We start from the raw sequence: 23,492 nt of genomic DNA on the forward strand, positions 1-23,492 counted from the left end.
TCGACAGGTTGTATGTGAGACTTTAAATTATCAAACTGAAAAAAAATTATAAATTGTTATTGATCCCTTTACCCCTGGTCCTAAAGTGTATATTTATTTTCTCACTCTTCTTATATTTATTGTTTGTTTACTTGCACTGCTGTAACTGGAGCCTTGTCGTCTCGTCTCTCTATATACTGGACTGTATGTAGCGGAGATGACAATAAAGTTTACTTTGACTTCAGCAGCAGGCGCACCGAGGGCTCTCGCGCTCACTTTTCGCATACAGAATTTCGAAAAAACATCGGTGCAAATTATAAGTCTGTATCATAATGTCTGGTGTTTTCGTGTTTGTTGGTTTGTTTTTATTTTGCGGGTAGGTTATTAGATGCTGCTCCAGCCAGCCAGAGAATCCCCCGCCGCCCCGCCCTCTCCTCCCTGTGCCGCAAGCAGTAGGCGCACCTCGCAAACGAAGGGCGTCCTTACTCCCAGCAAATGGGCGATAGAAAGCCGATCGGTGCCTATGCCATTCCCAATATGCGCTGGCTAACGTTGGGGCAGCATGAGTACGAGCAAAAAAAAATTTTTTGCCGATACCCGGGATGCCGCCCCCACCACGATGCCGCACCGGGCAACCACCTGTGTCGCCCGTATCAAAAACCGCTACTGGAGGGGAGGGCGGTGCAGCATCCTGTTCTGGTCTGCTGGAGTATGGTGGCTGCAGAAACCATTACAGAGTCTTTGACCTGAGCACTTTCCTCTTCAGTCTGAGGATGCGGCGTGATGCCATGTTGTCAGTTGATGAGATGTCAACAGTTAGGAACATGATTCAGTGTGGAGATGCAGTTTTTTTGCAGGGTTTATGAGAAATCACTGGATTTAGTTTTTATTTACATTTGCTCAGCATGCTGTCTTTGAAACAGTGTTTTTAATTCCAGATTTTTTCTGCAGGTGTGGGGCCTCAGAGCTGCACACACCTGACATCAGCTGTAACTTGTCAGGTAGATCTCCATCCTCAGCTCAGTATTACCTGTGTAAAGGTGTGTCACTGAACTTCAGCGCACAAACCTGGACACAACCACAGTCAAAGTGTGTGTGTGTGAATCAGAGGAACACTGAAGCTGTTCATTCTGCTGCTTCATGTCTGAATCATGCCAACCCCAAATCATAGAAAAAAACAGTGATGTCAGAGTGAAATGTGCAGCACTCAGTTAGATGGTAGGGTCAGGATTCTGCTCTGCTCCGCATGTGATGGCCACACACCTTTTCCAGCTACTGCACATCAGGATTCCCAGTAGTATCATTTAAGCTGGGGTCAGCCATTTTAATATCTGATTTCAACCTTTATCAACATTAACAAACAGTAATTGTTGAACCTCTGGATGATGTGCTTCTGTTGGCTTCATCGGGTGATGGCCTCCAGCTTGCCTTGGAACGGTTCGCAGTCGAGTGCGAAGCGGGGGGGAATGAGAATCAGCACCTCCAAATCTGAGGCCATGGTCCTCAGCCGGAAAAGGGTGGAGTGCCCCCTTCGGGTCAGGGACGAGTTCCTGCCCCAAGTGGAGGAGTTTAAGTATCCCAGGGTCTTGTTCACGAGTGATGGGAGAAGGGAGCGGGAGATCGACAGACGGATTGGTGCTGCAGCTGCAGTGATGCGGACGCTGCCCCGGTCTGTTGTGGTGAAGAGAGAGCTGAGCGTAAAAACAAAGCTCTCAGTTTACCAGTTGACCTACGTCCCTATCCTCACCTATTTTCATGAGCTGTGGGTAGTTACCGAAAGAACGAGATCCCGGACACAAGCGGCAGAAATGGGCTTCCTCCGAAGGGTGGCTGGCCTCTCCCCTAGAGATAGGGTGGGAAGTTCAGCCATCCGGGAGGGGCTCGGAGTAGAGCCGCTGCTGCTCCTCCGCATTCAAGAGATAGTTGAGATGGTTCAGGCATCTGACAAGGATGCCTCCTGGGTGAGGTGTTCCGGGGATGTCCCACCAGGAGGAGGCCCGGGGGCAGACACACTGGAGAGATTATATCTAACAGCTGGCCTGGGAACGCCTTGGTGTTCCCCCAGAGAAGTTGGAGGAGGTGGCTGAGGAGAGGGAGGTCTGGGCTTCTCTGCTTGCGCTGCTGCCCCTGTGACCCTTCCCCGGATAAGCGGAAGAAGATAGATTGATGGATGGATGGATAATCGTTGAACTTGCGGTTCTTGATGAAGAACTCTGCACATGCTTAGTGCGACTCTCTCTGCCTGAGGGAAAGGATGCCAGCCTGAGGAGGCATGGAGATTGTCTTGCTGACTGCAGAGTTAATGTTTAGGTTAAAAATGAAATCCTCCTCCTCTTCAGCTTCAGGCTGGTCCCCCTGGGGGTTCGCATGGAAGGAGGAAAACATCGGCACATCCTCATCCAACCAGAGGATGGGATTACTCGAACTAATGGCACCTGTATGTATACCAGCAGGACTGTCAGTGTTCAACTTAAATAACCTGCATGACTCATCAGGTGCCTGTATTTTAAACTATATGGTAATCATTAACAGTAATCAATTTTTCTGTTCGATCATCTGGCGTCACTAGTTATCGATTGATTATAGATCAGTTTTTTGTGTAAAGCTGTACAAACTCATAATAATTTATACCTGTGACGGATCTGTTGCTGCTCAGGTGGGCAGTGTTGCTGTTTGTCACATGCCTGTTATAAACTTTGAAGGTAAAAAAAAAAAAAGGGAACAAACTGAGGCTTTTGTTTTGAAAACCCGGAAGCGGAAGTTGTTGGCCGGATCCGCTCCCGGTGAAGTCCACGTCAGTCCTCAGAGCACACCTGAGGGGTCCGGACCGAACCGAACTAAAGTCATACCCATTAACTCTCCTGCGCATCATGGCGGACGAGGCCACGCGCAAGGCCGTTTCGCAGATCCCGCTGCTGAAGACGCACGCGGGGCCGCGAGACCGCGCGCTGTGGCCGCAGCGGCTGAAGGAGGAGTACCAGGCGCTGATCCGCTTCGTGGAGCAGAACAAGGCGGCCGACAACGACTGGTTCCGCCTCGAATCCAACGCTGACGGCACGCGCTGGACTGGCACGTGCTGGTACATCCACGAGCTGCTGCGCTACGAGTTCCGGCTAGAGTTTGATATCCCTGTGACGTACCCGGACACCGCGCCTGAGGTGGCAGTTCCGGAGCTGGACGGGAAGACCGCCAAAATGTACCGCGGCGGGAAAATCTGCCTCACCGAACACTTTGCGCCGCTCTGGGCCCGGAACGCGCCGCGGTTCGGGCTCGCGCACCTCATGGCGCTCGGACTCGGACCGTGGCTCGCCGTGGAGATTCCGGACCTTATCAGCAAGGGCATCGTAGTCCACAAGGAGGGGCAGGCCGAACCGGCGGCGGAGTGACATCAGACGGAAAGCCGGACCGGACCGGAAGCAGGGCTGAAAGACTGAAACTAGGAGAGTAAAAACTGTGTTAAAATGAATGGAATCTGGTTTGGAAATGACGTTGACTCTGTTAGTCATCACTGATCTGTAACTGACGCTGTTCAAGTAAAAATGGGCACAGAGAGAATTGAGTCTGATTGGGAGATCGCACTGGCATCTGGCTATTATTTTTCAGTAGTAAGACTAAATGAGTAAAGCTCATGAGAATATGAATGGAGTCTGGTGGCGAGATGACCCACAGATTGGTAATAATAAAAGGTAGAAATGTGTTGATATAATAAATTGAGATTTACCGTAAAATAACTTCAGCCCACTGAAAGATAGTGGGGAAAAATCAATGGAACCTGGTGGAGAGGTGGCCCCTCGTAACAAATTTATGATGTTGATATTTTTATTGCGCCACAAGAAATGATAAAAATGGTGCTAAAATGAATGGCTTCTGGCTTTTTTTGCTCAGTAAAGAAGTAAAAAGTGAGAAGATGAATTTAGTCGTGGAGAGTTGATCTAGATTATTTAACATAACTGTCAAAGCCTGGAGGCAAAAGTATTATTGATCTAATAAAATAATGTTAATTTTTTTTTTTTGCATCACAAGGAAGAGTATAAACGGTGGGACTTTGAATGGAGTCTGATGGGGAGAAGACACCTAATGATCAGACTGCAGACGTTCTGTTAGTTTGATCACGAGTAAAAACACGTAATATATGAATGAAGTCTGGTAGTCTGGATGTAAACAGTGACACACCAATCTGTCCCTAAACAATAAATAATATTTAGATTTCCTGCTGGTTGTATTGTTTGCAAAATATTTACAAATGTTTGCAGCTGTGTACGATGTCAAATTTAAATCACTAGGACATTTGTTTAATGGGCCATATAAATAGGGATGTTACTGATTTCATCACATCCTGTTACAGTAAGTCACGTTCTAAACAAAAGGAGACACAATTTAAACAAAACTTTTATTAGTTTGTTTCAACAACAGAATCGTGTGTGTGTGTGTGTGTGTGGTCCCGATCAGCTGACTGATGGCTGATAATAAAATATCAGTCAGTACACCTGGATAAGCTCTGCCCACTCTGCCACAGGCCACACCCCGTTCGCTTGCACATTGCTTGGTGATGATTTCCAGTCCCAGACCCTCAGTGGGATGTTCCAGGAGGCGCCATAGTTTGCTGTCACGTAGTCAAGCGTCTCACATGGAACACGCACTTTCAGCTCAAGAAGCTCCGCCCAGCACAGCGAGAAGCGTGGAAAGATGTACCTGGAGATAAGAAGAAAAAATTTTTTAACCTGCGGCAGGGTTGACAAAGTGACCTGACAGATGGTAATGACTTTACGTAGCAATAAACGACATGACGATTACGCCGTCTGTACAAATATTTAAGGTGAAAGGATTTTACTTGAACTTCCTGCCACTCTTTGCCTGCGTCCCGCCATTCCACATGATATCACCGTTGTCGTAGAAGAAAAAAATGTCCAGCTTCACATCTTCAATCAGAAATGACAGCTCCAGACTGTCCTCCACCTTTTACAATAAAACACCCGCTTTCAGAATAAAAGACAGAAAACTAAACTTCACAATAAAATGATTTCAGAATAAAGGAGGTAACTATGGGTGCATTCCAAAAGTCCATGTTTCTGTGAAAGTTTCCTCACTAAGAGACATGACTCCAAACACTAGCATCCTCTACGAAAGGAGAGGAGAAAATGTGTCCTATAATTCACTGCAAACAACCATCCAACCATTTATGAAAACACTGACATAATCGAAGTGGGTGGGATCGATTTTGATGTTCCTTCTAACTGCATTTTCCATTTTATCCATAACCTGTGGATATATTTATAGTTTTTATCAGCAGCTGTTAAATTCACAGCTAAACTCTGAACATCAAGCTGCTGGAATATAAATTTGATGTTGTTGCTGCATGAAGAAAGTAGAACAGTGAGTTCAAGATTATGATTTATAATAAATGATCAAAGAGTGTTTAAGGTTCTGTATGATCACTGTTGTATTACAGTCTTTAGGATTCAGGTTTACTTCAGGTCAACTGGGATCGGTTACGATGGAGGGAATTTTACAGAAATCCTTAACAGGCTGGAGGAAACAAAATAAATATACAGAGGGTAAAATAAGTAATTTAAGTAAGTTCAAAGTAAATATATTTCTGAAGGTGCGATTGATATTAAATTCTCACCAGATGTGAGTGATAACCCATCCAATCCACACATGCAAAGGAATCAAACCATAGATGTCCATAAATATGTGTAATAATGATAAATGACACAGAGAAAATAAATGAAGACACTCACTGAAATTGGATTAATACTTTATACAAAGCCTTTGTTGGTGATCACAGCTTCATATTCAGCTTCTCCTGTATGGAGAAACTAGTCGCAGCATTGCTCGGGTGTGATTTTGGTCCATTCTTCCACACAAACAGTCTTCAAACCCTGAAGGTTCCGTGGGTCCCGTCTATGAACTTTGACCTTGAGTTCTTTTCAGTTGGTTGAGGTCAGCTGATCCAGCAGCTTTATTTCCTATCTCTGACACCAGCTGAGAGTTTTCTTTCGTCTCGTTTCATCTTCATCATCCTGGTAGATGGCAGCAGATTTTTATCAGGAATTTCTCTGTACATTTTTCCATTCATCCTTCCTTCAGTTATATGAAGTCTGTCAGTGCTGTATGCTGAAAAGGAGCCCCACACCACGATGTTCCCAACTCCAAACATCTATATTAGTGTTCTGGGGGTGATATATAGTTCCCTTTGACCTCCAAACGTACGATGATGTTAAAACGCATTATGGCATCCAAAGAGTTTAATTTTGGACTCATCTGACCAGACATAAGATAGACTTTATTAGTCCCACAGATGGAAAATTCATTGTTACAGCAGAAAAGCAGATAGGCCAGGAATAAATAAAGAGATTTAGATTATTTAGATAAAAATATCAAGTCAAATCAAGTCAAGTGGCTTTACTGTCATTTCAAGCATGTGCAGTGGTACAGTACACAGTGACGCGAGACAGCGTTCCTCCAAGATCATGGTGCCACATGATCTTGGAGTAAAATCAAACCAGGACTACATAAAGTGCAAGTGTGAAAAACTGCAAAAAACAGTGCAACACCAGACAGAACAGAATGATACAGATACAAGACAGTGCAATAGACAGTGGGTTGTTCAAAAAGACTGAGCACTGTGCAAAAAAGCAAAAGCAACAACCTATGCATGTAATTGATGTATGAAGGTGTGTGAGGTGTGTCTGCATATGCCATTGTGCAGGTAATGTAGTGACGTGTGTGAAGGTATGTGTGTGTCAGTCCAGTCACTGAGTGTAATGGAGGTAGTTATGGAGCTGGTGATGAGGGACCAGGAGAGGGTCTCCGCCAGGTGAACACTAAGGAATTTGGTGCTCTTGACAACCTCCAGAGAGGATTCATTGATGTTAAGTGGACAGTGATCTCACCATGCTCTCCTGAAGTCGACAATTATCTCTTTTGTTTTGTCCACGTTCAGAGACAGGTTGTTGACTCTGCAACAGTCCGTTAGCTTCTGCACCTCCTCTCTGTATGCTGACTCATTGCTTTTGCTGATGAGACCCACCACAGTCCTGTCATCAGCGAAACTGACGATTTGGTTTGAACTGTGCATTGCTGTACAGTTGTGAGTCAGCAAAGTGAACAGCAGTGGGATGAGCACACAGCCCCGAGGGGCTCTAGTGCTCATTGTGGTGGTGATGGAGATGCAGTTACTGATCTGGACTGTCTGAGGCCTCTCCATGAGAAAGTCCAGGATCCAGTGGCAGAACGAAGTGTTCAGGTCCAGCAGGCTCAGTTTTCCAGTCAGGTGTTGAGGAATGATTGTGTTGAATGCTGAAGTGAAATCTATGAACAGCATTCATACATACATGCCCTTATTGTCCAGGTGAGTGAGAGCCAGATGTAGGGTGGTGGCGATGGCATCATCTGTTGACCGGTTGGGGCGATAAGTGAACTGGAGTGGGTCCAGCAGTGAGCTCACTTGCAGCTGAAGATGAGCAAGGACTAGCCTCTCCAGGATCTTTGTCAGATGTGATGTCAGAGCCACCGGCCTATAGCTGTTGAAGTCCTTTGGCTGTGGCCTCTTGGAAACTGACACCACACAAGATGTTTTCCACAGCTGTGGCATTCTACCAAGCTTCAGGCTCAGGCTAAAGATGTATTGAGTTATCCTGCATTGGACTTGAGAAGCAGTCTGCCGAGCTGATGCCATCTGGACCAAGCTTCAAGATGGAGTCAGCAATGGAGTCTTCCATGTTGAGCGTTTATATGCGCCACAGCGTATTAGTGCATTACTTATCGTTTTCTTTGAAACAATCATACCTGCTGATTCAGGTCTTTCTGTAGCTCTGCACAGGAGCCCCTTGGCTTTTGAACAACTCTTCTGATTCTGATTTTTTTTTTTTCACTCCCCTGTCTGAAATCTTGCAGGGAGCAACTGGTCGCGGCCGGTTAATGGTGAAATTATGTTCTTTCCATTTCCGGACATTGGGCCCAACAGTACTCAATGGAACTGTTATTTTTAGAAATTCATCAGTATGTTTTTGCAACAATAAGGTTATGATGGTCTTGGGAGACCTCACTGGTTTTACCCGTCATGAGATGTTTCTGTGTGACAACTTGATAATTGGGCACCTTTTATTAGCCATCATTCAGGACTGATTGAGCTGATATTAATTTGCACTAAGTGGCAGGATTGACTTATAATCACTGATAGATTTTAGCTGCTGTCTTGAATCTCCCTGCCTTTTTACACATCCCTCTCTTCACATGTTCAATACTTTTCCCTGTGTCACTTCTCGTTTTTACACATAATTTATGGACGTCTATGTTTCCATGTGTGGCTTGGATGGGTTATTACTGACATCTGGTGAGAATTTCAGAAGACAAACATTATTTACCGTTATATTATGAGAAGTCCCAGTTGTGACAGGTGTATGTATAAGTGCATCACTTGGTAGTTTTAACAGCATAGTGCACTTTTATCTGTTACAGATTCAGCAGAGAGAAGTCACTCGCTGTGTGAACACTGCTGAGAAAGAGCAGCCAAGTTCAGGTCATTTCTGCCGTTTCATGGAAGCATTTACCAAGGAGCAATAAGTGGGCTCGCCTCTAAACACTCAGCATGAAGAAGTTAGTGAATCTGTTCCTCCTTCTTTAAAATTCCAGCCTTTCTAATGAAAAATGAATGATTTTCTCAATGTTTACATTACCCCCATAAAACAACAGAACATGTTGTGGAGAAGTAACGCATGCTTTGTAGTCCATCTTTTACACATTGTCAATATAGCGGACATGCGTCATCACAACGTTAAGAAATGAGTGTGAGCTCGTTCAAATCCTCAGCACACCACTTTTCTCTTTTTCTAAGTCCTCAGTAATTCTCCTACCCACTTTTCCTTGAGATCGATGAAAAGAGGTTAGGAACAGGAGATAGTAGGTACTTTTTGGAACACACCCTAAACTTCACAATAAGACAGGTTGTAAGAATAAAAGACAGATTTTGCAGTAGATGTTTGAAGCTGGTGACTGAAGATGAAGCATGAAAAAGTTTTTGGTGTTAGAAGTAGAATAAAGAAGAAGAAACTCAGACAGTAAAAGATAAAAATAAAGATTTTGGACCTTTCCAAACTTGTGTTTCAGCGTCAGGCCGGCGTCTGTGAATGCTGCGATGATGTCAGGCCTGTAGTCAGCGATGAAGATGCCAATGTCGACGTCACGGCTGTATGAGATGATGCTGCACTGCCTGAACCAGCCTGGAGAAGGTGACACAGACAGACAGGTGTGAGGACGGGATTACCTGCACACACTGAATCAATTAGTCTTTTTGACTGAGGTGCAACTTCCTCAGATGTGATTTACCTGGATGTTTAAACCACAGATAATAAGGCATGTGACCCTGATTACAGGTGATGTCAGCACAAACTATGGATGTCATACAGCAGTTTGACCTCTGTGTGACCCTATAGTAGCACACCTGAGTGAATCACTGGTTACATGCTCCTCCACAGGAGTTTTAACAGGAACAGGTAGACAACCTACAGTCAGAGGTTCTGACGTTGAAGCAGGAAGTCATCAGCATACCTGACACACCTGTTGTAAAAGTTATAAGTGACAGTGACCTCTGTGTTTCACTTCCTGTCTCCGAGGCGGTAACCTGCTCTATTTTAGTCCAGTCATGCGAGTCTCACTCTTGCTTAGTGCTCCGACAGGCGCTGCATACACCTGTGTAAGTTTCACAATAAAAAACGCCAAAAGAACTTGAGAGATTTCAGCGGTTTACCCAGGGTCACCATGGCGAGGTCGCTGCATGTCTAATCTGTGGTGGACACACTTCCTGATGTAGCCCTCGAGGGATTCTTGTTTCCCAGAATCAAACACAAATATGACTGATAACAGGAAATCAGGAAATCAACCAGTGCCAAAATAAAAGCCTGCTTAAAAAAACAACAAAAAAGCAGAGAGAGATTATGGCAAACCATCGACTCAGGAGGGGAAGGCGGTGCTGTACCTGCACTGACTATAGTGTGGGTGGAGCGCTGCTGACTTCGACTGAGAATATTGTCGGGCAGTGGAAAGGAATACTTCGAGGACCTCCTTAATCCCACTGAGCTGCATCAGGCATAGCAGCATGCAGTTATTCTACATTGTGACGATGTAATTTTGATCATGTCAAAGTGAAAGAGGCCATACAGTCCTTATACGACCGTTGCAGAAGCCTGGCCCGCATAGCAGGCAAGAAGTCGGACTTGTTCCTGGTGGGTGATGGGCTCCGCCAGGGCTGCCCTTTGTCACCGATTCTGTTCATAACAGGATTTCTAGGCATAGCAAAGGGGCGGAAGGCTTTCGCTTGGGTGGTCTCAGGATCTCATCTCTGCTTTTTGCAGATGATGTGGTCCTGTTGGATTCATCGGGTGATGGCCTCCAGCACGCCTTGGAACGGTTCACAGCCGAGTGTGAAGTGGTGGGAATGAGATTCAGCACCTCCAAATCTGAGGCTACGGTCCTCAACTGGAAAAGGGTGGAGTGCCCACTCCGGGTCAGGGACGAGTTCCTGCCCCAAGTGGAGGAGTTTAAGTATTTCGGGTCTTCTTCACGAGTGACGGGAGAAGGGAGCGGGAGATCGACAGACGGATTGGTGCTGCGGCCGCAGTGATGTGGACGCTGTACCGGTCTGTTGTGGTGAAGAGAGAGCTCAGTGTAAAAGTGAAGCTCTCAATTTATGAGATTGATCTGCGTCCCTACCATCACCTATGGTCACAAGCTGTGGGTAGTTACCGAAAGAACGAGATCCCGGACACAAGCGGCAGAAATGGGCTTCCTCCGAAGGGTGGCTGGCCTCTCCCCTAGAGATAGGGTGGGAAGTTCAGCCATCCGGGAGGGGCTCGGAGTAGAGCCGCTGCTGCTCCTCCGCATTCAAGAGATAGTTGAGATGGTTCAGGCATCTGACAAGGATGCCTCCTGGGTGAGGTGTTCCGGGGATGTCCCACCAGGAGGAGGCCCGGGGGCAGACACACTGGAGAGATTATATCTAACGGCTGGCCTGGGAACGCCTTGGTGTTCCCCCGGAGAAGTTGGAGGAGGTGGCTGAGGAGAGGGAGGTCTGGGCTTCTCTGTTTGCGCTGCTGCCCCTGCGACTTGGCCCCGAATAAGCGGAAGAAGATGGATGGATGGATGAAAGTTTGCTGAAACTGTACAAATGAGTCAGGAGGTAGAGTTACCCAGGCAGGTACCGCTGCTGAGCCAGAACGGAACGTCAAGGCGAGTGAGCGTTCGAGCCGTCAAATGAAGCAACGCCTTTGCTTTTCTCCGGAAATCCACCGCCGCTGCAGACGAGTCGTCAGGGTAGAGCTGCAGAGAAGTAGTCGCATGATGAGAAAAAGGAAGTTTTAAAAAAAGATTTGTTTATAATATTTTTCATTTCCTCTTTCTCCCCTCTTTTTACAATAAAAAGAAGCTTTCATTCTGACCTGCAGGAAATTGCGAGCATCACGGTAACGGCACTCTAGGAAGCGGGCGTGTTTCTGCTGGGCCAGAAAATGGGAAATGTTTCGCGGGACTCGAACGTCCAGGCCATCAAGGACGGTCAGGATGAGCTGCGGCCTGCAGAGGATGTCACATTACAGGAAGTTCATTAGTGCGGTTTTTTTGTCTCATTTACACACATAACGTAGTCATGTGATGTCAGCACCTGTCATAGGCTCCAGCGTAGCGCCCATAGTCGAGCACTTTGAAGGCAGCAAAGCTTCGGTCTGCGTCCCCTTTGAGGCGCAGCGCTCCATGCCACAGGTAATTCCCGCTGCGCTCATACAGGAAGACCACCTGCAAGGAGCACAGGTCACATCGTCAGCTGTTTTGTCACCTGAATCAGATCGTCACGACATCTGGCAACATCCACCTGAATGACATGATTGTGGAGGCGGAACAAGAAGTGCAGGGGAATGTCCTCTCCTGATAGGGTGTCCAGGCTGGCGAGTCGAGGGTCCACTCCCCGCAGCTCCATCACCTCAAAGCCTTTCTGCTCAGCTGCCAATAGGAAGCCGGGCTGACAGACAAACAAACAATTACAGTTTTAAAAACTTTATTTAAACTCAAGTTCTGCATTTTCTCACGCTCTGAAGACAACAAACAAGTCACTCACATCATACTTCCATTGGTTGGCCTGCAGAGCGAATGACGTGACGGCTCGGCCTGTGCACAGAAAGCTGCAGTGCGGTTCGCGCACCAGCCGGTCACGCTGCCGCAAAGCATCCTGGGAGAGCAGTGCCAGCACGGCGGTGTCAGTGAGGAACAGTGGCAGCTTGAAGTGCTGCACTAACGCTAGAAACTTCTTCACCACCTGCTGCAGGGAGGAACAAAGCAACTGTTACCGTGGTAACCATGGTCAGGTCAGGAAGGAGGAGTTAAAACATTTAACAATTAAGTATAAAACAAGCTAATTTTATGAGCCACAATACAAGTTTACACATTGTACAAATTTCATGACTCACGTCTACATCTTGTGTAAGAGAAGCGAGATGTAAGATGTAAGATTTGTTTTAAATGTATTTGAAAAGTTCTTCACCTTTATTTAAGAGAGGAACGTCATGTGCAAGTGGAAAGACATAGAGAGCTGCATCAGGCATAGCAGCATGCAGTTTTTCTACCTTGTGACGATGTAATTTTGATCATTTCAAAATGAAAGTTTAAATCTGAATTGCTAACAATTGATGTTAAGCTAACAGCAGCTAGCATCAGATCTGACTTACCCATTGGACTTGGCTAGCGGTCAGGTGGCCTGGAGTCAGGTGACCTGCTGGGCGGAAGATGTGAGAGCCAGGCTGCTGCAGGAGAATAGAAGAAAACAGGGTCACCACAACGGTCATGCTCCCGCATGACTTACCTTCAGAGGCTGACGCTGCCTATCTGGACCTTGGGAGTGTCGTAGCTAAAAGATCAACCTTAAGACTGTCACATGTCCTGATGGAGGGTTAAATACTCACACGTGTGACAAGGTTACTGTAATTCGAGCACATAGATGATTCAGGATCTCTTCATGAGTAATGTTCATGCACAGGTAATGTCAGCGTACAGGTGAGATGGAACACATAGGCAGCATGATTATGATGAAGATCACCTTCGCCAGAAGATGTTTCCTGATTGGCTGAATTTAACCTAAAATATTTTAACTTCACGTTCAGGTACAGATACCTGATAGCATTTACAAGGCTGTTATAACTAAAGTTAACCTTACTGCAGTGAAGGAATCTCAGGTGTGCCTCTTTCTCTCTTTACCTGCCTCTGAACACAAACCTGTACGGCAGCTTCAGGAACGACCCATTTTATGTTCATCATCTAAACTCTACCTAAGGAAGACTGTGCGCTGCTGTAGACTCCACCCCCACTGAAAAGCTGTCCTTTCACCTGTCACTTGTGCAGGTGTGTTTACCTGTGTCTGCTCTGCACAGACACAAAAACATTAAACTCATAATTATAATTTGAGACGTGGTGTGGTTCCTATAATCCTGACTTCACAAATGCAACTGAAACAGCTAGTGCACAGATTAGGATTATATTCTGAAAGGGCAGAGGGCTTTGAGTTTTAATGGTTCATTAGTGACATCACAAACCTTCAGATTAGGTCACACTGGGAGCCTCTCGCATCACACAAGCGTTTACACGGCTATGGCTCACCTTGCTGACGTACTTCCGGTAGTAGTGCAGCTGGAATAGCAGGAACACGGAGCTGCTAACGATGAGCAGCGCTAACACGGCCGTCCGGTTCACACGAAGCATCCGGAAACGGGGCCCGTCACCGCGCTTCTCATGACGCCAGAACTGAGCTCGAGGCACGAGGGAGCGGCACGAAAATACTCAGAGCACCGCGAAAATCACCAAGCCGTCTGCGGCCGCCGCCATATTTAAAAGGGCTCACTTCCTGCGCGGCCTTTCACAGTAAAAGCCCAAAACCTTTCTGCTGTGATTTTCAGAGGGAAAAAAGCTGAAATAGTCGATTCCCTGAAGGAAACATGAAGAATTAAATATGACAGCTGTGGTGTTTTAAACTGTTTTATCCACATAGCATGAAAATATGATTTTTCTTCATCAACACACTGAATATTTATCAGCATCGATTTTTAATCGTTAAATTTCAAATTCAAATTTTATTTGTCACGTACACAGTCATACACAGTACGATATGCAGTGAAATGCTTAGACAACTGCTCGTGACCTAAAAAGAAAAAGGCTATGAATAAGATAGGAAATAAATATGAAAAATTAAAAAGGGTCAATTTAACTAGGAAGGAATAAAATATAAATTAAGGTTAAAAATGAAATAACTGTACAACACAATTTAGAATGAAGGGTAAATTTAACTGGGAAAGAATAAGATAAAATATATAAATTAAAGTTGAAAATAAAATAACTGTACAACAAAATACACAATACACAGTATAGAACTATATAAGAATGTATGAAGAAAGATAAATAAATAAATATATACACAATAACAGCAGCTGTACAAGTATTAACTGGAAATGAAGAATATAGTGACCAGTGTTGTGCAATCCACATTATGTCTTGTGCAGTGCAAATATGCTTAAAGTGATTTAAGTGATTTAAGTGATGATTTAAGTCTTCCAGACACTAAACCAAGGAACAATGTACATTTCAAATTCCTTTAATTTTAAATATGTTTATATTGTCTATCCTGTAAAATAGTCAGATGTCTATTCTTATTAATGTACAGAATTCACCTGCTTGCTGCTACCACTGCACATTCACCCAATGTACATACTATATATATATAATGTTCTTCCTCTACAGACACCCCCCCCCCCCCCCTATTTTTGCACATGTCGAGGAGCGTGTCAGGCTACATTTCACTGTGTGTTATACTTGTATAACTATGCATGTGACAAATAATAAAGAACCTTGAACCTGAAAGTGAAAACAATGTCCAGAATGTCCAGTGTGTGTGTAAGAACTGTATGTGTGGGTCAGTACTGTGGGGTGGTGTGATTGAGAGACCGTATCGCCTGCGGGAAGAAGCTCCTCCTCAGTCTCTCTGTGTTGGTCTTCAGGGAGCGGAATCGCTTTCCTGACCTCAACAGAGAGAACAGTCTGTTGTTGGGATGGCTGAGGTCCTTCACGATCTTCCTGGCCTTGGTCCAGCACCGCCTGCTGTAGATTGAGTGCAGGTCAGGGAGCTCGGAGCGGATGGTGCGCTCAGCTGACCGCACAACCCTCTGTAGAGCTCGTCTGTCCTGCATGGTGCTGTTCCTGAACCAGGTTAAGATGTTTCCCGCCAGGATGCTCTCTATGGTGCACGAGTAAAAGTTCCTGAGCACCTTGGAGGGCAGTTGGAAGTCTCTCAAGCGTCTGAGGTGGTAGAGACGCTGTCGGGCCTTTTTCACCACGGTGTTGATGTGACAGGACCATGACAGGTCCTGCGTGATGTGAACTCCGAGGTATTTGAAGCTGTCCACTCTCTCCACTGGGCACTCGTTGATGACGGGGGTCTGGTAGTTCCTCTCCTGCTTAGTGCTGAAGTCCACTATCAGCTCCTTTGTCTTACTGACGTTTAGAAGGAGGTTGTTCCTCTCGCACCAGTTCTCCAGATTCCTAATCTCCTTCAGGTAGGCCGTCTCGTTGTTATCAGAGATCAGGCCCACCACGACGGTGTCGTCAGCAAACTTGATGATGGTGGTGGAGCTGGTAGTGGCCACACAGTCATATGTGTACAAAGAGTACAGCAGGGGGCTCAGAACACACCCCTGGGGGGCTCCAGTGCTGAGAGTGGTGGAGGCTGAGACATGTCCGCCCATCCTTACTGCCTGTGGTCTGCCAGTTAGGAAGTTGGAGATCCACTGACACATAGATGAGCTGAGTCCCAGATGCTCCAGCTTGGTGGTGAGTGTGGAGGGAATTATGGTATTAAATTTCCAAACCAAAACTACTTTCAATCAAAACTAAAATAGCTGATTGAGCCAAAAATTATCTTAAGGTACAGGATACAGACTAAAACAAGTGAACTAAAACAGAAAAATATCAGTTCTTTTAGTTTTTTCAGTCTGGTCAGACTTGTAATCACGACTAGCCTGAGCAGATGAGCTCATAAACATTGTGAGCACCATCATGTTTACAGCAAAAATAATCATGTTTACAAGCTGATACACAAAATGCTCTGGTCTCTATAGAAAATAATTGTGAGATAATTTACTCATTCACAACAACTGTACAGTGAGAGGATGATTTTATAACTCACCTGGATTAAAGTTTGCATTATTAGGGACGCGGTTAATGTTGACCTTGGTTTCTGTAGCTGATTTTTCCCTCTTTCTTAAGGACTTTCAGATCCTGTAGTGTTTTTAGGTCTCACACTTCTTCTTCTTCTGCTCAGTTTTCTCAGATTTTTAAGGACGCACTGCACACTATGCTGAGATACGCCAAGTTTCAGCTAACTGCTCTTTGTTAATCACTTTTCGGTTAAACTGCGTTTGCTTTCCCAATTTTAACAGGTTCATCTAAAGAAGTGGGAACAAATGTGTTTTTGTGGCAGGCAGGTAGTAACAAAGGGCTTAAAGATAAAACTTAAAACTGGTTCTTTGCTCAGTTGTTGGTTATGTGTCGACACAACAAGGAATCCTGGAGTCAGGAGCCGTTTTATGCTTGAATGATTTGGAGGTCAGAGTTCAGAGGGTCACCAAACCAAAACATTCCTGTTAAAATGATCAGGTACAAGGACTGAACTAAAAAATTACAAAGAAGAACTTTAACGAGCTTCAGAAAGGCATCGTTTATTTACAGGCTGTGCTTCTGACAACATGATTATGACCCAAACTGTCAAGAAATCACACCACAACTCTAAAAACATGTGAAAATTAGTGGACTCTGGTGAGGTCACTGCAGCGTTTCGATACAAACCTCAGCACGGAATCCTAGAACACCTGAATGAGAAGGCGATGGAAAGTACACGTGCAGCGGAGGAGGGCCAACCCCCCCCCCCCCACACACACACACAGAAAGAAGATGGCGGCGGCAGCGGTCGCGGCTCCTCCATAACAAAAAGGACTCAAAGTTCAAACTTGGCCCACTTTGTGTAACTCTGCTTTTCCCGCTCTGAGCGGACGATGAGCGGCCTCCGCCGCCCCTGAAGGCCCGGGTCTTTTCTCCGGGTCTCCGGGATGTTAGCGTGAGACTGCCTCCTGAAGTGGACTTTAAACCGGGACGGTAAGAGCGGCCGAGCCGTGCTAGCTCCGTGCTAACTGTTTGTTTGTGGACACTCCCAGGACGTGTTGCTACCGGTCTCCGGTTTATCGGGACACCAGGGCAGAAATGCTGTTTATGTGACCGGCGGAGGGGCATCTGATCCGGACAGGTTCCGGTACTGATAGGTGAAGGAGCGGGCTCAGTTAGCCGGGTCAGCTAACGGCTAACTGCTATTGTCAGGACAAATGGCAAGTACTGTAGATATTACAGTACCGCGAGTAGTGCAGTACCGAAAAGTCCCAGAAGCACTACTGCAGTACTGCTGACAGCTCAGACTGTCACTGTACACACATAATGCAGCTCTGTGTGTACTCTAAGAACAGTAGTGCAGTTCTTTGTGTACTTTGACAACAGTACCGAATCTGTGTGTGCTCTGTGTACTGTGGCAGTAATACTGCAGTTCTGTATATATTCGTTGTGTACTCTGACTGTCAAACTGCAGTTCTGGGTGTAGTTGTGTCACGTTGAGGACTGAGCAGGCAGAGGTGTTCTGATGTTTTGTGTGTATTCATAACCTGTGAAAAGCACCTGTGTCACCTGATTGAGATCAGTTGTCTTGATTAGAGGATTTTTACGGAGCATGGTGCCTCCACAAATATACTTTAAATTTTTCTCTGAGGAGCAGCTGTGATTCCAGAAAGTGGAGCCGATCGTCCTCACAGACCACGGCCACACTCAGGGACTGCACAGCTGGTTTTATGATATACCTCGTGAAGTCAGAGATCCAAGCTGATTTCTATGGAGAGATTATCTTACATCCACAAGCGTAAACTAAGATTTACAAATATGTGCCGTGATTTGTGTGTAACTTTTATGGTTGTTGGGTTTTTCTCTGTATCTATTATTGTAAGAGCTACTGTACAATATAAAGTGCCTTGAGGGGACTGTTGATGTGATATGGCGCTATAAAAATAAAATTGAAGTGAATTGAATAGAACTCACAAATGCGTGTTCCCATTCACACACGTACGAAATAATTTGACCACACGTGAAACAGTTTTCCAAATACATGTATCTAAACTAGATTAAATAGTGATTATTTACGCACAATTTATAAAGTAAGGTTTTACAAGTGAGGGGTGGTAGTGTAGTTTTAGTTTTTTGTATGCACAGAAATGTTTTGTAAAGAGAAAATTATACTATTCGTGAAGCTAAACTTAATAAATTGAGTGTGACAAGTTGTCACTGACAACTGTAACACACGCCACAGATGCCAGGTCAGGTGTGTTTGTGGCTATTACTTCATCCTGCCCACATTTTCTACAAACCCGTGGTCCCCAGAGAAGAATATACGAACAAAATACTAATACTAATAACAAAAGTGTTTCTACTCAGAGTATTCTTAGTCATGTGATTAATGTAACCTAAAAAAGACACTTGATTATCGATATTATAAAGTTATAATTAATCTTCAAGTTTGTATTTCCTTTTTTAAAATAATTCAAGTATTTATTAGATTTTGCATTTTATAACAGCAAACACAAAAATATAACAACAAATACAAAAATACAAAAACCAAAAAAAGAAGCAAACAAACAAAGAACTGAAAAAAACAAAAGAAAAGAAAAATACACTGAGGTTTTAACATCAGTGGCATCTCGTCCAAGTCAGGTAGACATGTAGGTGCAAAAACTGTCCCATTGTTCCACCGAAGCTTCAGTCACATGATGTAACCTTCCCAGTGTCTTTTCGCAAGCAACGTTCAATCATTCTTGCTTTCCACATTTTAAGCATTGGATTATTGGGGTCCTTCCGGTACTACAAAATGACACAGGCACATGTTACCAATGCAGTCCTTAACACTCTAAACTGGTGTTTCATGTTTGTATTTCTTTAATTAGACCTGCAGCTTTTACTTTAAAGCTGATTCCTCTGATTCAACATGAGTCTTTATCACCAAGCACAACAACAACAACAACACAACAAACTGTTGTATTCAGGTATATTTCTAAAGAACAGGAAAGCTGCTGAGTGCAAATGTAATAGCAAAATGTGAATTTGTGTCTATGTAGACAACAACATGTGATTTTTCACTGATTTATCACAGTTAACTGTATTATCACAAACAGACTGTATGCCAATAGCAGACTGGCTGTGTCTTATGGCAACATTTATGTCAGGTCTCAGTGGGTGTTGCTGTGCTGGACTAACTTTGAGGACATAATTTGCAATTGAAAAAGGTGAGAAATTATAATATAGGTTATTGCAATACTCAGCATGTCACAAAGAGTTAAAAATCGCAATATCATTGGACACTCAATCATATATTATTGGGTGTCCGATGATTCCCACTAGGGCTGGGCCATATCATACCATTCACGGTAATACTGGTATAATGTTGGGCAACGATAAGAAAATGAAATATCGCGAAAGAATATGGGTAAAACGCGCATGCGCAATACCTTTGATTTCATACGCACATGACGGAAAAAGCATGCCGGCGGCAAAGAACGAGAAGGGCGAAAGCGGATCGTTGAATGAAACGGATGAACCAGAATTGGTTTGTAAAAATGCTGCAACGTCAGTGGTGTGGAACTGGTTTAGCTTTCGTCCGTCGAATACACAACAAAGCACTATTTTTGGTAGAGGATGCTTGCGGGCCGTCGTTATTATAGTGTTTTTTGGAAAATACGGCACACTTAAAATCAATCCTGTGATTTTTCTGAAAATCGACAGTGCCCCTTATAATCCCGTGTGCCTTATGTATGAATTCTGGTTGTGTTTACTGACCTCGAAACTATTTTATGTGGTACACGGCGCTCGAAAATCTGTCAAATGTTTTAGTACGACTTTGCTAAGCTACAAACACGCACCGCTTGATGGATTGTCGGAGCATTACGGTTATCGTAGGCAGGAGCCTCGTGGAGTGATATGTACTGTGCTTCAACATAATATTACCGTATTGTGTGTGTATAACCTCTTTTTAAGTTTTGTAGATATTATACATGGTTATGCTGAGGATATGTTGGCCAATTTCCACTGGAAATGCCTTTTGGTTAAACTGTCAGCAAGGAATTTGCTTTTGCACTGTTAAATTTTTATATAACTTTAATGCACATAAAAAAACAACTGCTTGTTTAAGTGAAAATACATTGATGTTTTTTTGGGTTTTTTTGCACTAATAAAGTTGTGGAGTTGTAAAGTATTTTGTCTAGTGTCAATTAGGGCTGGGCCATATTATACCGTTCAACAATAAGAAAATGACATATCGCGACAGAGTATGGGTAAAATGCGCATGCGCAGCGCCGAAAAAGCACGGAGAATGCACGGTAACGGAAAATGTGAATGGGGAAAGTAGATTGTTGAGTGAAACGGATGAGCCAGAATTGTTTTGTAAAAATGGTGCAGCTAAACTGGTTTGGTGTTTGTCCAACAGATACACAACAAAGCACTTTTTTTTTTGTAGAACATGCAAGCGGGCCGTCGTTATTGCCGTATTTGTCAGACTAAGGTGCTTGTAAATCTGGGAGTAATCTGGGTCCTAAACTCTGTCCTTTAATAAAGTCCCGAAGTCAAACGAACATCCCTGAGAGTTTAAAACTGTCTAAATACTTTTATCTTTAATGAAATGATCAGCATTGCTGCTTTACCAGGTGTAACTATGAAGTTTAACATCCAGGCATCCATGAAAATAGAATTCATTACATTTAACGGAGTTAGAAGTTGGCGGAAGCTAGCTCGCTAGTTTCGCTAGTTACCTAAACATGGTATAGCATGTTCTGACTGAGAGATTTCTGAAAAAATTCAAATGTACAGCTCTGCTATCATTTCTAACATAAATGAAGACAGGAAACTAAACAGCAGTGACGTTTGTAGGGTTACTGAAGTTGGGCTAGCTGGTATATAACGAGGCTAGCGACACAGCTGTGTTAGCATAACATAAACTGTGAAGCTCAAGGATGAACGCTAACACTTTCCCACTCGATAAAAGTTAACGTGAAGGTTCCAAATGCAATCGCATGGCAGGATGCTGTAAATGGACCAAACTTCAGTCAGGAGAACAACTGAGATAATCCATCCACAATACGAGGTTAGTCATTAATATACTGCAACAACATGGGAATAGAGCAGCTGCCAGAGAATTCAACATTAATGAATCAATGGTACAGAAGTGGAGGAAGCAAGAAGAATGAGTTGAATAAAGTTTGATTTATCTGACTGCTTTGTTTTGCTTAATGTGCCTTATAACCCCATGCACCTTATCGGGGCTCTAGAGTGCGACCAATTTGGTCGCAAATATGAGCAAATTTTTCAGTGGTGCGACTAAAAAAATTTTTTGGTTGCACCTGTGCGACCAACTGTTCGGGTAGCAAAAAAAAAAAAAATCTGCAACCTTCCCTGTGGTCAATGTCACTACCCGATCCGTACCGGAAACCCGATCGGTACCCCGCATGCGCGAAAGGTTTCTACTTCCGGTCGTAGCGTTTTACGATAGTTATGGGTCAGAGTATCTGTTAAGATGTTAAGAATAACAAGTATATCTTAAAATGTTTGCAATAATGAAGCATTTCAGTACAATGTAGACAAAAACGAAAAATAAAAAGAAAGTTACGGATCAGGACTCTCCGATCCTTACTGCGCATGTGTAAAGTCTGACCGTACAAATCGGGTCTACCCGATCCGTACCGCGCATGTGCAGATGTTTTCTTCTTCTTCTGCTCGTTTAATGGCAGTTTACTCCCCAGTGTACGAGGATACCGCCACCTGCTGACCGAGCGAATAAACCCTATTATAAACTGAATTATCGTCATTACAAACGTGTGTTAAATCTGATTTAGCGATAGTCGAGTGTGTTTATGCTTGTCTGTGAGGAGAGGATTGTTGGAATAGTGATGATGATGTGCGCTATCACTGTCAATTGTCAGTAAACACTTCATCTGGCTGATGAATCTACACGTGAGATATTACAAAGTCTGCATTATTAACTCTGTAATTAGGCGCCGTTCTTCTTATTTTATGGCGCTGTTGCTCAATCGGGGGACACTCTCTGTTGAGGAGAAAAGCATGAATTTCTTTGTATACGGATTATCCATTGTTTAAATGTCCCAGGCAGTCGAAAAGGAGGCAGAGCTGTTGAGAAATGCTAGGAGCTAACTGGGCGCTAACGGTATCATTCAAATATATTGAATGTCGCAATGTTGGCAAAGAGAGGAAGTGACGTAAGATTTGCGCATGCGGGGTACCGATCGGGTTTCCGGTATGGATCGGGTAGTGACAGTCAACAACAGACACACATTATGCCCCTATCGTGGACTAAACCAATCACAGATAGTAAGGGGCGGGACCTCTCTGATTGGCTGTGGTCCAGTTGAAAGTGCAGGTGGAAGTGGGAGGTGAGTAGCTTGAATAAAGCGATATCAATTCATTAAATCCTGAATCGACTTTTAAATATAACTGTGTTTTGCCAGAAACGTCAGATTAAAGCTCACAAAACCATTTCAACAACAACCAAACAGCAGATGAGAGCAGGTACACGGTCTCCACACAAAGACGTAAACACAGAACGGACCGACGCATCAGAATCAACTTTGTCTTTCTTGGCTTTCTCACCCGACGGCCCGTAGACGGACACGCTGTCGGAGCTTAGCGGTTCTGATGTGTCCGGTCCGCGCTGTGTTTACGTCTTTTTGTGCTGATTCTGAGCTGCAGGTTTTGTCTCTCCAACCAAAATTCACAGAGCCAGCAGCAAAAGAAGCAGCAAACTGCGCTTCACATTTGATCAATGTCGTCATGAATTTTGCTGTTTTGCTTCCACGACTATTAAAATCACACTCCATGCACAGCTAGCTCTCTCTCTATACTTCAAGAACAGTTTCCCGTCTCCAATCTCTGTTTTCTGTATTATTCATTCACTTATTACCCACCAGTCTACCGTTGTTTACAGCGCTGTGGCTGCTGTCTTTTTCTATTCTTTTTTTCACTTAAATGACCTCGGACAAGAAAGCCTATTTTTTTTCTGTTGTTCAGTACTGAAAAAATTTAAACTTTATATGCAGAACATTGTAGAATATTTTTAAGGTTATCTGCTATAAAAAGCCAGACCAGGCCTTCATGTTTTTCTGTGTTTTATTCTCAGTTACTTTCACACAAAGGCACCTGCTGTGATGTAGGGCTGCCACGATTTGTCGACTAGTCACGATTACGTCGACTATCAAAATCGTCGACGACTGATTTAATAGTCGACGCGTCGTTTGAAGCTTTGTAAGATCCCAAAAGACGCAGGAATAAGTAGCAGGATTTAAGAGTGTAATAACGGACTGAAACAGAAGATGGCAGCACTGCATGTACAAGGA

The 23,492-nt window shown here is 44.2% G+C and overlaps 3 protein-coding genes across 9 annotated transcripts in view; 2 read left to right on the forward strand and 1 right to left on the reverse strand.

Moving 5' to 3' along the window:
* Positions 1-2,724: 2,724 nt before the first annotated feature.
* On the forward strand, positions 2,725-4,189 carry ufc1 (ubiquitin-fold modifier conjugating enzyme 1). Its single transcript, XM_004556172.5, has one exon. It carries the CDS (start codon positions 2,850-2,852, stop codon positions 3,363-3,365), a length of 516 nt encoding a protein of 171 aa, XP_004556229.1. The 5' UTR covers positions 2,725-2,849; the 3' UTR covers positions 3,366-4,189.
* A 166-nt stretch (positions 4,190-4,355) lies between these two features.
* fktn (fukutin) lies at positions 4,356-13,870 on the reverse strand. Of its 3 annotated transcripts, none has more exons than XM_004556171.4 (10): positions 13,621-13,870; positions 12,696-12,767; positions 12,089-12,289; positions 11,846-11,992; positions 11,639-11,769; positions 11,418-11,550; positions 11,169-11,298; positions 9,070-9,203; positions 4,811-4,935; positions 4,356-4,671 (listed from the first exon to the last, which is right to left on the reverse strand). In XM_004556171.4, exons 1-10 carry the CDS (start codon positions 13,720-13,722, stop codon positions 4,458-4,460), a joined length of 1,389 nt encoding a protein of 462 aa, XP_004556228.1. In that variant the 5' UTR covers positions 13,723-13,870; the 3' UTR covers positions 4,356-4,457. The 3 variants fall into 3 exon arrangements, with proteins under 3 accessions (XP_004556228.1, XP_023011464.1, XP_004556227.1); XM_023155696.2 differs by having other exon boundaries at positions 12,089-12,286; positions 12,696-12,770; XM_004556170.4 differs by having other exon boundaries at positions 12,696-12,770.
* Positions 13,871-16,932: 3,062 nt separating this feature from the next.
* apc (APC regulator of WNT signaling pathway) overlaps positions 16,933-23,492 on the forward strand; it is a 30,459-nt gene continuing 23,899 nt past the window's right edge. For all 5 annotated transcript variants that reach the window (XM_023155670.3, XM_004556168.3, XM_023155673.3 and 2 more), the window contains exon 1: positions 16,933-17,160. The gene's annotated coding sequence lies outside the window, so the exon portion shown is untranslated. The remainder of the gene's footprint in view (positions 17,161-23,492) is intronic.

The sequence above is a fragment of the Maylandia zebra genome, linkage group LG7 (assembly GCF_041146795.1).
Source record: "Maylandia zebra isolate NMK-2024a linkage group LG7, Mzebra_GT3a, whole genome shotgun sequence".
In the NCBI taxonomy this organism is placed as follows: Eukaryota; Metazoa; Chordata; class Actinopteri; order Cichliformes; family Cichlidae; genus Maylandia; species Maylandia zebra.

Bases quoted from the DNA above. Each gene is read 5' to 3' on its own strand.
- ufc1 (XM_004556172.5), top strand. From the start codon at position 2,850: ATGGCGGACGAGGCCACGCGCAAGGCCGTTTCGCAGATCCCGCTGCTG.
- fktn (XM_004556170.4), bottom strand. From the start codon at position 13,722: ATGCTTCGTGTGAACCGGACGGCCGTGTTAGCGCTGCTCATCGTTAGC. The intron at 12,290-12,695 runs GTAAGTCAGATC...TCCTCCCTGCAG, and splicing joins CCGCTAGCCAAGTCCAATGG to CAGGTGGTGAAGAAGTTTCT. The intron at 4,672-4,810 runs GTAAAATCCTTT...TCTTATCTCCAG, and splicing joins AAGAGTGGCAGGAAGTTCAA to GTACATCTTTCCACGCTTCT.